This window comes from Uloborus diversus, chromosome 1 (genome assembly GCF_026930045.1).
Source record: "Uloborus diversus isolate 005 chromosome 1, Udiv.v.3.1, whole genome shotgun sequence".
NCBI classification, from domain to species: Eukaryota; Metazoa; Arthropoda; class Arachnida; order Araneae; family Uloboridae; genus Uloborus; species Uloborus diversus.
This window is the reverse complement of record NC_072731.1, coordinates 124,532,900-124,546,385: the sequence shown is the minus strand read 5'-3', so window position 1 is coordinate 124,546,385 and position 13,486 is coordinate 124,532,900. Positions and strand designations below refer to the sequence as shown.

At 34.5% G+C, this 13,486-nt stretch overlaps 1 protein-coding gene across 4 annotated transcripts in view; it reads left to right on the top strand.

The window, feature by feature from the left end:
• The window catches only part of LOC129221035 (epimerase family protein SDR39U1-like), a 64,178-nt gene that overhangs the window by 8,995 nt on the left and 41,697 nt on the right, over nt 1–13,486 (top strand). For all 4 annotated transcript variants that reach the window (XM_054855478.1, XM_054855486.1, XM_054855493.1 and 1 more), the window contains exon 3: nt 3,295–3,401. In XM_054855478.1, coding sequence (XP_054711453.1) covers nt 3,295–3,401 — 107 coding nt within the window. The remainder of the gene's footprint in view (nt 1–3,294; nt 3,402–13,486) is intronic.

Below are 13,486 nucleotides of genomic sequence, written 5' to 3'. Positions count from 1 at the left end.
TGTTAAATTTGTGGAATTCATAGATTTAATCATTGAAATCTCAGCTGAAGGGGGAATATACTGAGAAGTTTGCTACAAAATCATCTGCCAAATTATCCTATGTGCTCCCCAAGAAAGATGACATTGATGTTGTGCAGGCATCACAAAGTTGTAACAATACTACCTCAGCCAAACCGCAATTCTTTGGCAATGCGCCTTTTGTTCTTAAATTTGGTTCTGTAAACATTTTTTGTGGTTGTTTTGGATTAAAGTTTTTATCCTCCAATGCAATTATGCTCAATTAAAAAAGAATTCTCCATTAGTTACAGTGTATTTCAACTTTAAACAGCATATACCCATTTTACCCCAGTGTATACCCATTTTACCCCGAAGCATGGGGTAAAATGGGTATACACAGGGGTAAAATAGGTATACCCCTTTACACTAAATTTAAAGCAAAAAGTTAACACAAACTATGTCCAAATCAGACCTAAGATACACAATGTATAGAATATTGAACAAAAACACAATTATATTTCATGATATTTCTGCTATGGGTCACTGAAATTAAAAATGCTGTTTTTTATGCCCATTTTACCCCGGGTGACCCTACTGTTAGAGGGGTAGAAGGTTTTGGAGATCTCTCCCCTGAAAAGTTTTCTAAATTGAAGCCTTAACAATGAAATTTTTGAGGATCTTCGGTAATATTTGGAGGACCACAGTTTCAAGACAACTTAGGGCGTTTTTTTTTAAATTAAAGTCCAAAAGACGAAATTTATTCGACCTTGAATGAGGATAAATGCTTAATTGAGAGGGCGTTTCTCGGAGATTACATTGGGAGCACTCTCATAGTTTTTCGAAATTGCAGTCCTAAATACTCAGGTGTAGGCCAACTTTAAGGACGTTAGGCTAAAGGATGGGGTTTGAGAACATTTTTCCGGGATTTTTTCAAAAAGGAAGGGTTTGGGGGACGTAAAAAGAAGGGTCTGGAGTTCCCCACTCTTCCTTTCAGTTAGGCTACGTCCCCCCTACCTTCATTGTCAATTTTAATTACTGATAAACATATTGAGGTAATATTTTCTTCCAATTTTCCTTTGCCAAACACGATTATTTGCTTGGATTTTCCATAATAAAACTTTCTATTTCCCCCCTAATATTTTAGCGTTCTTGCAATACAAGCGTTTACGGCCTTGAAAAAGGACTTTTAAAATTTTGAACAGATGTGGTAATTTTCTGCGATACCTTAGGTCTCTATTCCACTTCATTTTATTTTAAATATTACGTCTGTATCTCTTGATCAAGCTGTGATTTACTTACGATTTTTACATTCAAAAATTTAGAACTTTTGGTGTGAGTATTCATTACAATACTTTGAATCTCTCTTTACATTTAACTGCTATTATTTTTTTTCTCTCTATTTCAAATTTATTTCGGAGACCCATACATTTTTCTCCACTAGCAATTATTTTCAGGACATAATTTTTCATCAAAAAAAAAAAAAATTACATATGGTAATGTTTTGGTGAACCCTATCCTATGGGTTGTTCTAATAAAGCTGTCCTATTTTTTTTTATTTTTTAACTGAAGAATCATGAAGCATAGTTTTGTATAACCAGGGCCGCCGAGAGACAAGGCGTGCACCATCTTAGTTTTGTCGCCTTTCCTCCCTCCCATTATGCTAATTTTACTCTATGCACAATACTTCAATTTGAGCCGAGCCCATAGTTTCCGACTAGGTAGGCATACCCACTCTGCAGCCTAGTGAAGCGTGTACGGTACTGAATAATTTTTTTTTTTTGCGATAATAAAAATGTTTGAAGTGTACATTAGCTGCGGACCTTACTTAGATACTCTTAATAAAGGAGAATTATGGATGTCCCTAAATTGTATTTTAAAATATTACATTTTCTTTTCAAATTTTACAGAAAAAATACTTTTTGTCACTATTATTTCAATTGTTCATCTATAATTACTATTTTCATTTTTTAAAACCACGAAGAGTTTCTCTTTCTCTCGTTCGTTTTCATCGGTAAAATGAAATTGGCGGCCCCACTTCTGAAAAACTGGGGGTTGTTGCAACCCCCCCTCTTGGCGACGGCCCTGAAGAGTACGTGAAAAAGGTATTATTAATGCATCTATTTCTTGTTGAATGAGTTTAAATACTTTTCCTTTCCAAAATTCAAAACTTTCATGTTCTAAAGAAGAAAAAAAGTTCTGGAAAAAAAAAAATCCCCCCCCCCAAAAATTTTGATGGCGCAACTTGCGCCATAATCCCCCCCTGTGGGCACCCCTGTTTTTTCCGGCAGTATTCTTTAACCGCGAGGAGAGGAAGGTAAAAAGGGGAATGATAAAGTTGTCAGTAAAATTAAATAATAAAGTCTTGTACTGAACTTTTCAGGCAAAACTCACAAAATAGTCTGAGGTATAAATCTCCGAAAGGGCTTTTTTCCTCTCAAAATGTAGAATACATATTGCTGACGATTGACGGCAAGAGCTAAATAATACTTTTTATGATAAGCTCAATTCTACAAATTGAAACTATCTATCTTTTCCACTCATAAATCTAAACAAGCTGTCTCTGTTTCTCAGCCATTTGTATATATGACTTAAGCAAGAATTGTGAGTAGAGATTATGCTCTTTTATGGTAAGCTTGATGTACTAAGAAATGAATAATAAAAAGAAACTTTCGCGCTGATGGAAGTGAATGAATAGTTACAGCTCCGTACCAAGCCGTTTCTTTGTTCGGGACTACTGTCAGAGCCGCGGAAAGTTAAGCTTAAACCGGATGTAGGTGGGAGTAGGTTTTTACTGCAACATAATTTGGAAAAATAAAGTACTGCACAAACCTTCAGGAAAACCAGGTGCCTGATGTTTTTTAATGAGCTCCGGATGTACTCCTGTTTAAGGGGAGAAGAGTTCTTAGGACGTATGTCATTAGCCAATATTTTCATTTCTGCTTGCTACATTGAATTTTCTATGACTTTTTAAATGTTAAAACTGTTATTAGCTTGCATTTGACAAAGTGACTACACTGTTAGTTTGATTTAGCCCCAATTTTTCTGCTAATGCTACCGCTGTAAAAAAATACAAAAAAAAAAAAAAAAAAAGAAGAAAAAAAAAAGAATCCCTTAGTTCTGGTCTGGGGGCGGCTGTAGCCTCACAGCCGCCCCTGTAGATTCGCCACTGTTGTGATTTGTATGTTCCCATTTCATGTCAGTTTAAAAGTCAAAAATAATAATTTAAAAAATAAATATAACACCTAGAAAAAATACAGCTCATTCATTTGTTATTATTTTTTTAAATCCTTATTTCAGGAGGTGGAAGTGGCTTCATTGGAAGGGCTATCACAAGAAATCTGAAACAGCTTGGCTATGATGTCTTAATTGTATCTAGACAACCAAATTTGCATGCTATATCATGGGTAAGTTTTTTAGTTTTGTTTTTGTTTGCAGCTATATGTTTTGATCTTTTTTTACTAATATTAAAGCTGAAAGTCTGTGTCTCTGGATAGCTGGATGTATGTTAATTGCATAGCGCCTAAAGCGTTCGGCCAATTTTCATAAAATTTGACACCAAATTATTTTGTAGCATAGGAATGAGCACCTCAAAGCGATTTTTTGAAAATACAATTTTTTTTTAAATTCCAATTTTAATCCCATTTTCATATTGTTTTGGATGGGAGAGAAGTATTTCATTCACATTTTTTAGTTTTGGGTCATTCAAAAGCTTGAAATTTTCTGCAGAAGTTTCTCTGAGCATTCAGAGAGCTGCAAGACTTGTTTAAGAAAACTAAACGCCAAGGCTTACCTTAAGCATGCCGAACAATTCTAAACGATTTAGCTCGAGAATGAAATCAAAAATTAAAGATAAATAAAAAAAAATTTCGAAACAGAAATTACCATGGTGACGTCTTTTAGTCTCTTTGTTAAATTGTTTTTCCTTTTCTTTTAAACATTTTTGAAAACGCACTTATTCTTTCAATCCAAACCTTTTTATTTTATTGAAGAGGATTTAAATTGAAACATTTTAAATGTAAAGAGAAAGTCATCTGCTTTTATCTTCTTAATTTTTTTGAAATTATGTTCAGTAAATTATTAAAATTTTTCTGTTACAACTGCTTTCTATTGTATTTAATTTTTGAAAAATGTCTTATTTGTGTGTTAAGCAAGAAAGAGAAACTTCCTTACCCTTTTAAGAGCCATTGTCTGTAAGGATCAGGCAGGTTGTGATTGTTGACATTTTTAATTTTCTTTATTTTTGCAAATGTTGTTCTGTATCATGAATGTAATGTTTGTGCAAAATATGAGCTTTGTCTGCCTTACCGTTTTTGGGAAATTAATTTTTTTAATTTAGGGGGCGTGGCACATTTTTGCGTGTGTTTCAAATTTGCAGATTTTAAAGTTCTTGTTGTTTTAAACGCCCCTATAATGACATGGATTTTTAAATTCTATACTATTATATGATCTTCTTAGATACTATTACAGCTGTCAAATCGGTGTCACCTCGAGGGTGACAGCCACGAACTCCGTTTAAAAATGACCGAAAATGAATTTTTTTTCTATATTCAAGGCCAATTTTCTCGAAGCGCCTTCATGATGACACCAACATTTTTAGATCATTTTCTAGCCACACTTACATACATCAAAAATATGTATCAAAATCGGTGTCACTATAAGGGCGCCAGAAGATATTGAAACTTTTATTCGATAAATTTCACAAAAACACAAATATTTAAAATCTAACTACAACTGTCGCCCTCATAGCAGTGATCTGATACTAAATTAGGTTGATAACCAACATGTTTGTCTAACATTTGCACGAAAAAAATCGGTGTCACTCCTATTATTTTTGGAAATATAATCGTTCGAAGTTAGTACGTTATGGCGTTTTTTTTATATTTATTTATTTAATCTTTTCACCCCCAGATAGTTTTTTTGAACATATTTATTTTTAATTTAATACAAAAATGTATCTTTTAACATAAACAGCTTTGGGCAGTAAGAGCGTCTTTTTCTTGAATAGAAAATGACCGTTTTGATATAGGTACAGGCAGATGTATTGTGCATAATATGTCTAGATTATCATACCCATACTCATCTTGTTTTTTCGGCCAAACAAATCTATTTATTCCAATTGTTCTTGACATACATTTGACCTCAACTTGCAAATGGATTTTATACGAAAGATGTATAGAGAGAAGCTCTTACAAACATCTTATATAAATGCTTCAAAGTTTCAACTAATAAATACCCCTGCATTGCCAAAAGTTCAATTTAATGAAATTGGATGGTCCCTATCTTTACGAGCTCAGTTCAAGTTCACTTCAAAGCAGAAGGAGTATTTATAAGAACAATTTACGATTGGTGAAAATACTGGTAAAAAACAACATCCCTGTCAAGTTGCACACTAGATGAGAAATGCAGTTCGTAACGGGGAAAAAACTGTTCGTTGCTTCAGAGTATTGTACTATGAAACAAATCCTATCCTTTTTTTTTCGATGGAAGAAACAAAAAAACGAATGCATTCTCAATACATCAAATGAGAATATTGAAGAAAGTGAACATTCAGAATCTGAAACTGAATTTGAGGATAACGTAGACCAAAGCGAAGAAAACATTAAGAATCAAGCCAAACCAATTTCAGAAAGACGGTCATCTCTTATTGAAAACTGTTAATTTTGTAGCACTAAAGCATGGGAAAACATGGTATCTCAGAAAAAGAGTAGAAGTTGACCATTTGCAAGTTTATGTCAAATGCATGTCAAGAACAATTAGAATAAATAAATTTGTTTGGCCGGAAAAAACAAGACGAGTATTGGTATAATAGTCTAGACATGTTATGCACAATAGATCCACCTGGTACCTATATCAAAACGGGCATTTTCTATTCAAGAAAAAGACTCTCTTGCTGCCCAAAGCTGTTTATGTTGTAAGGTACACTTCTTTGTATTAAATTAAAAATAAATATGTACAAAAAAAATCTGGGTGTGAAAATATTAAATAAATAACAATAAAAAAAACGCCATAACGTACTAACTTGGAACGATTATATTTCCAAAAATAATAGGAGTGACACCGATTTTTTTTGTGCAAATGTTAGACAAACATGTTGGTTATCAACCTAATTTAGTATCAAATATCTGCTATGAGGACGACAGTTGTAATTAGATTCTAAATATTTGTGTTTTTGTGAAATTTATTGAATAAAAGTTCCAATATCTGCTGGCGCCCTTATAGTGACCCCGATTTTGATACATATTTTTGATGTACGTAAGTGTGGCTAGAAAATGATCTAAAAATGTTGGTGTCATCATGAAGGCACTTTGAGAAAATTGGCCTTGAATATTGAAAAAAATTCATTTTCGGTCATTTTTAAACGGAGTTTGTGGACATTGCCCTTGTAGTGTCACCGATTTGACAGCTGTAACAGTATCTGACAAGACCATATAGTAATATGGAATTAAAAAATCCATGTCAATATAAGGACGCTTCAAGCAACAAGCACATTAAAATCTGCAAATTTGAAAAACCGGCAAAAATGTGCCACGCCCCCTAAACAAAAAAAATTGTTTTCTCAAAAATGGTGAGTCAGACAAAGCTCAAATTTCGGATTTACATTACATTTATGATAAGGAACAACATATGTGAAAATAAAAAAAATTAAAAATGTCAACAATCACAAATGCTTTAAACTGCCTGATTCTTACAGACAATGGCTCTTAAATATTTCAAAGGCAGGTTTCTGTTAAGCTTCATGCTAAGTTTTTAAATCTGCCGAAAATATGAAAAGATGTTGAAAAAAAAAAAAACTAAACTTATAGTAGACGTTAACCAATTGTACAGGCGAACCAAATGACCTTTTAATTTTCTACTACAGGCAAAGCCGTGCAGATATGGCTAGTTGAATCATAAAATTGTTTAAGTATACAAATACAAATGTGACGACCATCAAGAGGCTCTGGACCCAGCTAGGCTGATCCTAGTAAGTTTATAAGTTCCCAATGAAGATCAATGGCCCTCTTAAAGCTATCCACCCCCTTGCTCATTAACACCTCTTCCGATAAGCTGTTCCAAGTGCCCACGACACTACTCAAGAAGTAATGTTTTCTAATGTCCAGGTTAACCTGAGATTTGAATAGCTTAAAACAATGCCCCTTTGTCTTGCTTTCCGTGAGAAAATTTAACCCGTTAATAACTTGCATTTTGATAAATTTAAACGACTGAATCATGTCCCCTCTGGCTCTCCTTTGCTCCAGGCTATACATATTAAGCCTATTAAGTCTGTTATCATAATCTAAATCTGAAAATCCTCTTACTAGTCTAGTAACCTTTTTGTGAACTCTTTCCAACACAGAAACATCTTTCCTGAGATGAGGAGACCAAAACTGAACGTCATACTCCAAATGAGGTCTTACTGAACTCCTATATTACAACAGAAGAACCTTCTTAGATTTGTTTGGAATAGATCTATTGATAAACCCAAGCATTGTGTTGGCTTTGTTACTTGCAATGTTGCACTGTTGATTAAACTTGAAATCCTGATTCATTAAGCTACCCAGATCAATAACTTTTTCTGCCTGACTCAGGCCCAGACTGGCCAGATCGGCGATCGTTGAGGGCCCCCAAACCAAACGTTTTTTTTTCTTTTTTTAAAGCGAAAAAGGATAAAACATGTTTTTGATTTCTTTTTAACTCTTTGGATCCGCTTCCTTATACTTTTTGCCAGGATCAAGGTTTTATTACTGAATAGGCCAACTATGCTGTGGCCTAAAGCCCCTGCTTTTTTGGGACCCCCAAATGGCTAAAATTATTTTAGCCATTGGGGGGACATCATAACCAAGCCGAAGACTAAATGTGTAAGGTTTGACTGCATGGGAGCCTCAAAAGATGTTTTGGCCAAGGGCCAGATTACAAATACACTCAACTCTCAATAACTTGGCATCCCAAGGGATTAGCTAAAACGTTTGAGTTGTTGGTAGTTCCAGTTATGGAAAGTTTAAAAAAGTCTCAAGAGTTTGGGTCTCGATGCAAACCTTGAGATAAAGGAATATTCGAGTTATAAACTGTAGGCAACTTAGGCGGCTGTCGACAGGCCCTCAAGGTTGAAAAGGGACCCAGACCAAAATCTATAAATTTTGGGCCCCCTGCAACAAAATCTGTAGGGCCTCTCCCCAGAGGCCACAGGCCAGCAGAGTATATATTTGAAACACCAACTGAAAGTTCCAGCTGAAGTTCCAACTGAAGTATAATTTTACACCCTTTTTTTTTTCTTTCTTCCCGTCTACTTTTATTGCTATTGCTGCCGAAAAGCCTTACACCCCAGTGTACTCAGGGTGTACTTACACTCAATGGTCTAAGTGCTTACTTACACAGGTGGACAATCTTTGCAATCCAGGCTGCCTGAGTGCATTTTTCTAAATTCTTGTAGACCCAGGTCAAAATTCATGCTAGAAATTGTTTGCTTTATAGCATCACATGCTAATTTCTAGCAAGAAAAAGTAGCATAAACTAGCAAAAATCTTTGCTTTTTCTATTAAACTTACTAGCATGCTATGCAGTGTTTTGGAACACTTTTCATGCTTTAAAGCATACCAATTCTAGCTTGTGTTGCTTTTATTGTTTGCTTTTCTAGCAAGATTTCTACCACAGGGTGCTTTATTTTTAAGTTAGACTAGCAAGATTTCTAGCATCTGTTGCTTTTTGCTTTTGTAGCAAGATTTCTAGCATATGTTGCTTTTATTTTTTTGCTTTTATAGCAAGATTTCTAGCATCTGTTCCTTTTTATTTTTGCTTTTGTAGCAAGATTTCTAGCATACGTTGCTTTTACTTCTTGCTTTTCTAGCAAGATTTCTAGCATCTGTTGCTTTATTTTTAAGCTAGACTAGCAAGATTTCTAGCATCTGTTGCTTTTTATTTTTGCTTTTCTAGCAAGATTTCTAGCATAAGTTGCTTTTATTTTTTGACTTTTGTAGCAAGATTTCTAGCATACGTTGCTTTTTTCTCCTGCTTGCAAAGCATGATTTCTAGCACATGCTGCTTTTATTTTTTGCTTTTATAGCAAGATTTCTAGCTCACACTGCTTTTATTTGCTGCTAGTCTACCATGGTTTCTACCATCTGTTGCTTTTATATTTTGCTATTTCTAGCACATGTTGCTTTGATTTTATTGCTTTTCTAGCACACTTTGCTTTTTATTTCTGCTTTTGTAGCAAGATCTCTAACATCAGTTGCTTTTATTATTTGCTATTTTAGCATGATTTTCACAATTTGTTGCTTTTCTAGCTTGATTTCCACCTTTTTTTTGCTTTAATTTCTGCTACTCCAGCTACCTTCTTACCACCCACCCTTGGTTTAATTTTTCACTTTTATAGCATTAAATAAGTGTCTTTCACCGAGGTTATTATAAAATTCATTTCAGACTTGTAAATTACTAACCTCTCCAGTTAGTATTAGCATGCCTCCTCGGCATGCAATAAATAGAAAAATAAAATTACAAAAAACACTTAAAATCAAATTTATTCAATTAAACTTTATTGTAAAACAGATTTTGAATTTTATCGGATAAATATTTGTTCCTTCTCTTCATCTCGGTCTCAATTCCAGAGGAGTCCTTCCCTCTTTTCAGTAGATATTTTCTCATTTGCTCTAAAAAGAAAAGAAAAAAAAAAGAATGAACAAATAACAAAACAAATAAAATAAAGCAATAAATGATTTCTAAAGTAGCACTTTGAAATGCCTCAAACTAATGCAGAACATTACACTGCAGTGAGACATATTTTGCACCCACATCATATATAGTGCAACTTAAAAGAAGTTACAGCAGTAGTACCTACATGGGACAATATTTATAGCCCATAAACAAAATGTGCATTAACTTCACATCTTATCGAGAACTTAGAATTTTCTGCAAGGCATTAATTTTTGCTTGCCTGTCATAATCCAAAGATTTAAGTTTTGGACGTATTTCAACTGTGTGTATATGATCAACTTTTGGTTCTGTTCAAATGCAATTTGCAAAATCACAATATCTTCTTTTTGTGAAATCTACAACCTGCAAAAATAAGTGCTTTTCAGTACACTACCTTTGAACAAAAATGTACACACAAAATAGACATAAGAGCCTAAAATGGTAAAAAATCACTCTAAGACAACTAGCGTATTTTCTCAGAACACCAAGAACTTGAAATGCAGGGCTAGAAAAGTATTTACAATTTTACATGCTCAGCCAGGCATGTTTATACATGCTGGAATGAAATTTGTACATACCCAGTTTTTACTTTTGTATATGAATAAAAACATTTGAATGTGTCGTATAGCATTAATCAGGCAAAAAAATAATTTAACAGCTTTATATGATGACTAATGATTTTTATTTGTCCAAATATGATTTTAGCGGTACCGTTTGCAATCGATTTTGAGCTACAGTAACTTTTTAATAAAATATGAAATAATCAAGTTTTAGAAGAAATTTTTGATCAAAAACTACAAAGATTCATGCCAGACCGAAAATTTTACATACCCTGGATATGTCAGCAGGGGGCAGATACAGAATTAAATTTTGGAAGGGGCCCGAAAATTGAATAGTGTATAAACCCTGCATACAATGTTTCATACCAAAAATTTCATGACTTAAATTTAAGGGTTTCTTTTAGGATCACTTAAGCCTTTTATCTACTTTTAGGTACAAAAATATATGTATTAATATGCTTTATACAATACAAATACAAAAGTAACGACCAGCAACAGGCTCTGGGCCCAGCTAGACTGGTCCTAGTCAATTTACAATCTCCAGTGAAGATCAATGGCCCTCTTAAAACTGTTTACTCCTTTGCTCATTACCACGTCTTCCGGTAAGCTGTTCCAAGGTTCCACTACCCTGCTAAAATAATAATTTTTCCTAATATCCATGTTAGCCTGAGATTTAAATAGCTTAAAACAATGACCCCTTGTGCTGTTTTCAGTGCTAAACTTTAGCCCTGTAACATCTTTCGTTTTAATAAATTTAAACAGCTGAATCATGTCCCCTCGGTCTCTTCTTTGCTCAAGACTGTACATTTTTAGCCTTCTAAGCCTGGAATCATAATCTAAGTGGGAAAGTCCACTTATTAGCCTTGTAGCCCGCCTTTGAACCCTTTCCAATACATTAATGTCTTTCTTAAGATAAGGAGACCAAAACTGAACAGCATACTCCAAATGGGGTCTTACCAAACTTCTATATAAGGGCAGAAGAACTTCTTTAGATTTATTTGAAATAGATCTATTGATAAACCCAAGCATCTTATTGGCTTTGTTGCTAGCAATGCTGCACTGTTGGCTAAACTTTAAATCCTGACTTATTAGGACCCCCAGATCAGTAACTTTGTCTGCCTGATTAATGACTGAACCTTGCAAATAATAACTTGTACACTTATTTCCATGCCCTAAATGTAGCACTTGATATTTCCCAACATTAACAGCCATACCCAATTTATCAGCCCACTCCGTAATATGATCTAGATCCTCTTGCAGCTGATTTGCTTGTTCTTCATTTTCTACAGTCCCCATAACTTAAAAGTACGTTGAAGATTTTCGTTCCGACTGGGACCCGAACCTAGGGCCACTCGTTCGGAAGCCCACCGCTCTAGCCATCGGGCTATCCGAGCTTTGAATTGGATGTAAAATATCTTTGAAATTTCACGCAAAGTAAATACTAAACCCAATATAATATTACAGAGATGCTATAAAATGAACGATTTTCATGAGGACATTATCATAATATGGTATAACATGACTGCAAGGTTATTAAATAAACCCACACCTTATTTGAGTTTAAACTTCCAAATGCGCCCAAAAATTTATACATGCAGGGTGAGTCAAAACTCTCGAGCAAAACTTTAAGGGGTACAGAGGGGAGGATAAAAAGCATGAATCATGTAGGAAGCTATGCTCGCATAAGGCTGATGAGCTGTATCCACACAAAGCTGGAAAAACTGATGGAAGCAAAAGCAGTAAAATTCACACACACACACATTACATAAAGAAGATTTTACACAACGCTTTAGCTTTCAAGAAAGGTTTAAAGTAGTTGGCTGAAATTTATAGTCTGTAGCTGTATACATGTGTGGCAATAACAAAGCACTTAATATCGCACTAACAAGCCATTCTGAATAAACTTTTATTATTGCTGCTCTTTTGTTGGGACAGCACATATTAGATACTACAGGTCGTAACTTCTAACTACTTGCAGATCCCACAAGGGTGGAGGGGCACTAAAAGTGCCAGCAGCCCCTAATGGCACAGAAAACCAGTAGGCAGTTAGGGGCCCTGCTGTTTTTTTGCAGGGGGCCTCAAAATTTATAGATCATGGCCTAGCTTTAAACCTTTTTTTAAAATCTAAACTGTTATGTAAAATTGTCTTTGTGTAATAACTTGAGACTCCTTTTGCATCCATCAGTTTCTAGCTCTGTGTGCATGTAGCACGTCAGCATTGCACTTGCGACCATATGTTGAATAAGATTCTTACTCTTTACCCTCCCATCTGACCTGCCTTAAAGTTTTGCCCAAGAGAGTTGACTCACCTGGTATGCACCAAAGGAGGCAGAATTAATGTGGAGGATTGGGTTTGGTCATAAGTCCTTACCTGTACATTAACTACCATTTAAATGTGCCCCTCCAGATAGAAATGCAAGTTGGAAATATATTATACAAATGAAGAAAAATGTCACAAAAGTTATTGAACTAAAACTGTACTGGTGGGAAACATACAAATTTCAACTAGTATTAAAATATATTATTACATCAAGTTGGGTATTAAGAGAAGTTGAATACCTAACATGATATCTTGAAGTAAATTTAAAAAAGGTATAATGGCAAATATTATATTCTTAAAGTATAATTGAAAAGATTTTAAAGAAAATACAATAATACTAAGTATCACACAGTGGCGGATTGGTTGAAAAATTCGGCCCTGGCATTAGAAGGTGTAGCGGCCCCATAGCTCTTATAATATTAAATTTTACCTAACGATTGGGATATCACTTAAATATGAGGAAATTAATCTTAACAACTAAATATGTTTTATTTAAACAAAATTTAGCAGGTATGAACACTTCTGCGCTTTAATGGTGAACAAATTGATACAGTATTAGCTAAACCTTATTTTGGGGGAAAATTGTGATTGTAATTGTCCATTTAAGTATTTTTATAATGCCTGGAACTTTTTGAATATTTCCTTAATGATAACACTGATTGACTAGTATGTCCTTTTCTGCAGTCATAACAAGTAACTTAATTGCCCTGTTATATGAAACTGATCTAGCGATGTTCAGGGTGAAAGACTAGGACCGTTTTAGAACGTGATGGATCCCTCGACACAAACATACATTACTGGGCCTGTCATAAACATTCCCTTTTTTATACTGCCATATCCTGACGACCCTCAGACTCGATGCGAGGTCAAAAACCTGGTGGGAGGGGTCGGGTACGAGTTTGGCAGCCCCTTAATATTTTTTCAAACGCATGTATCAATA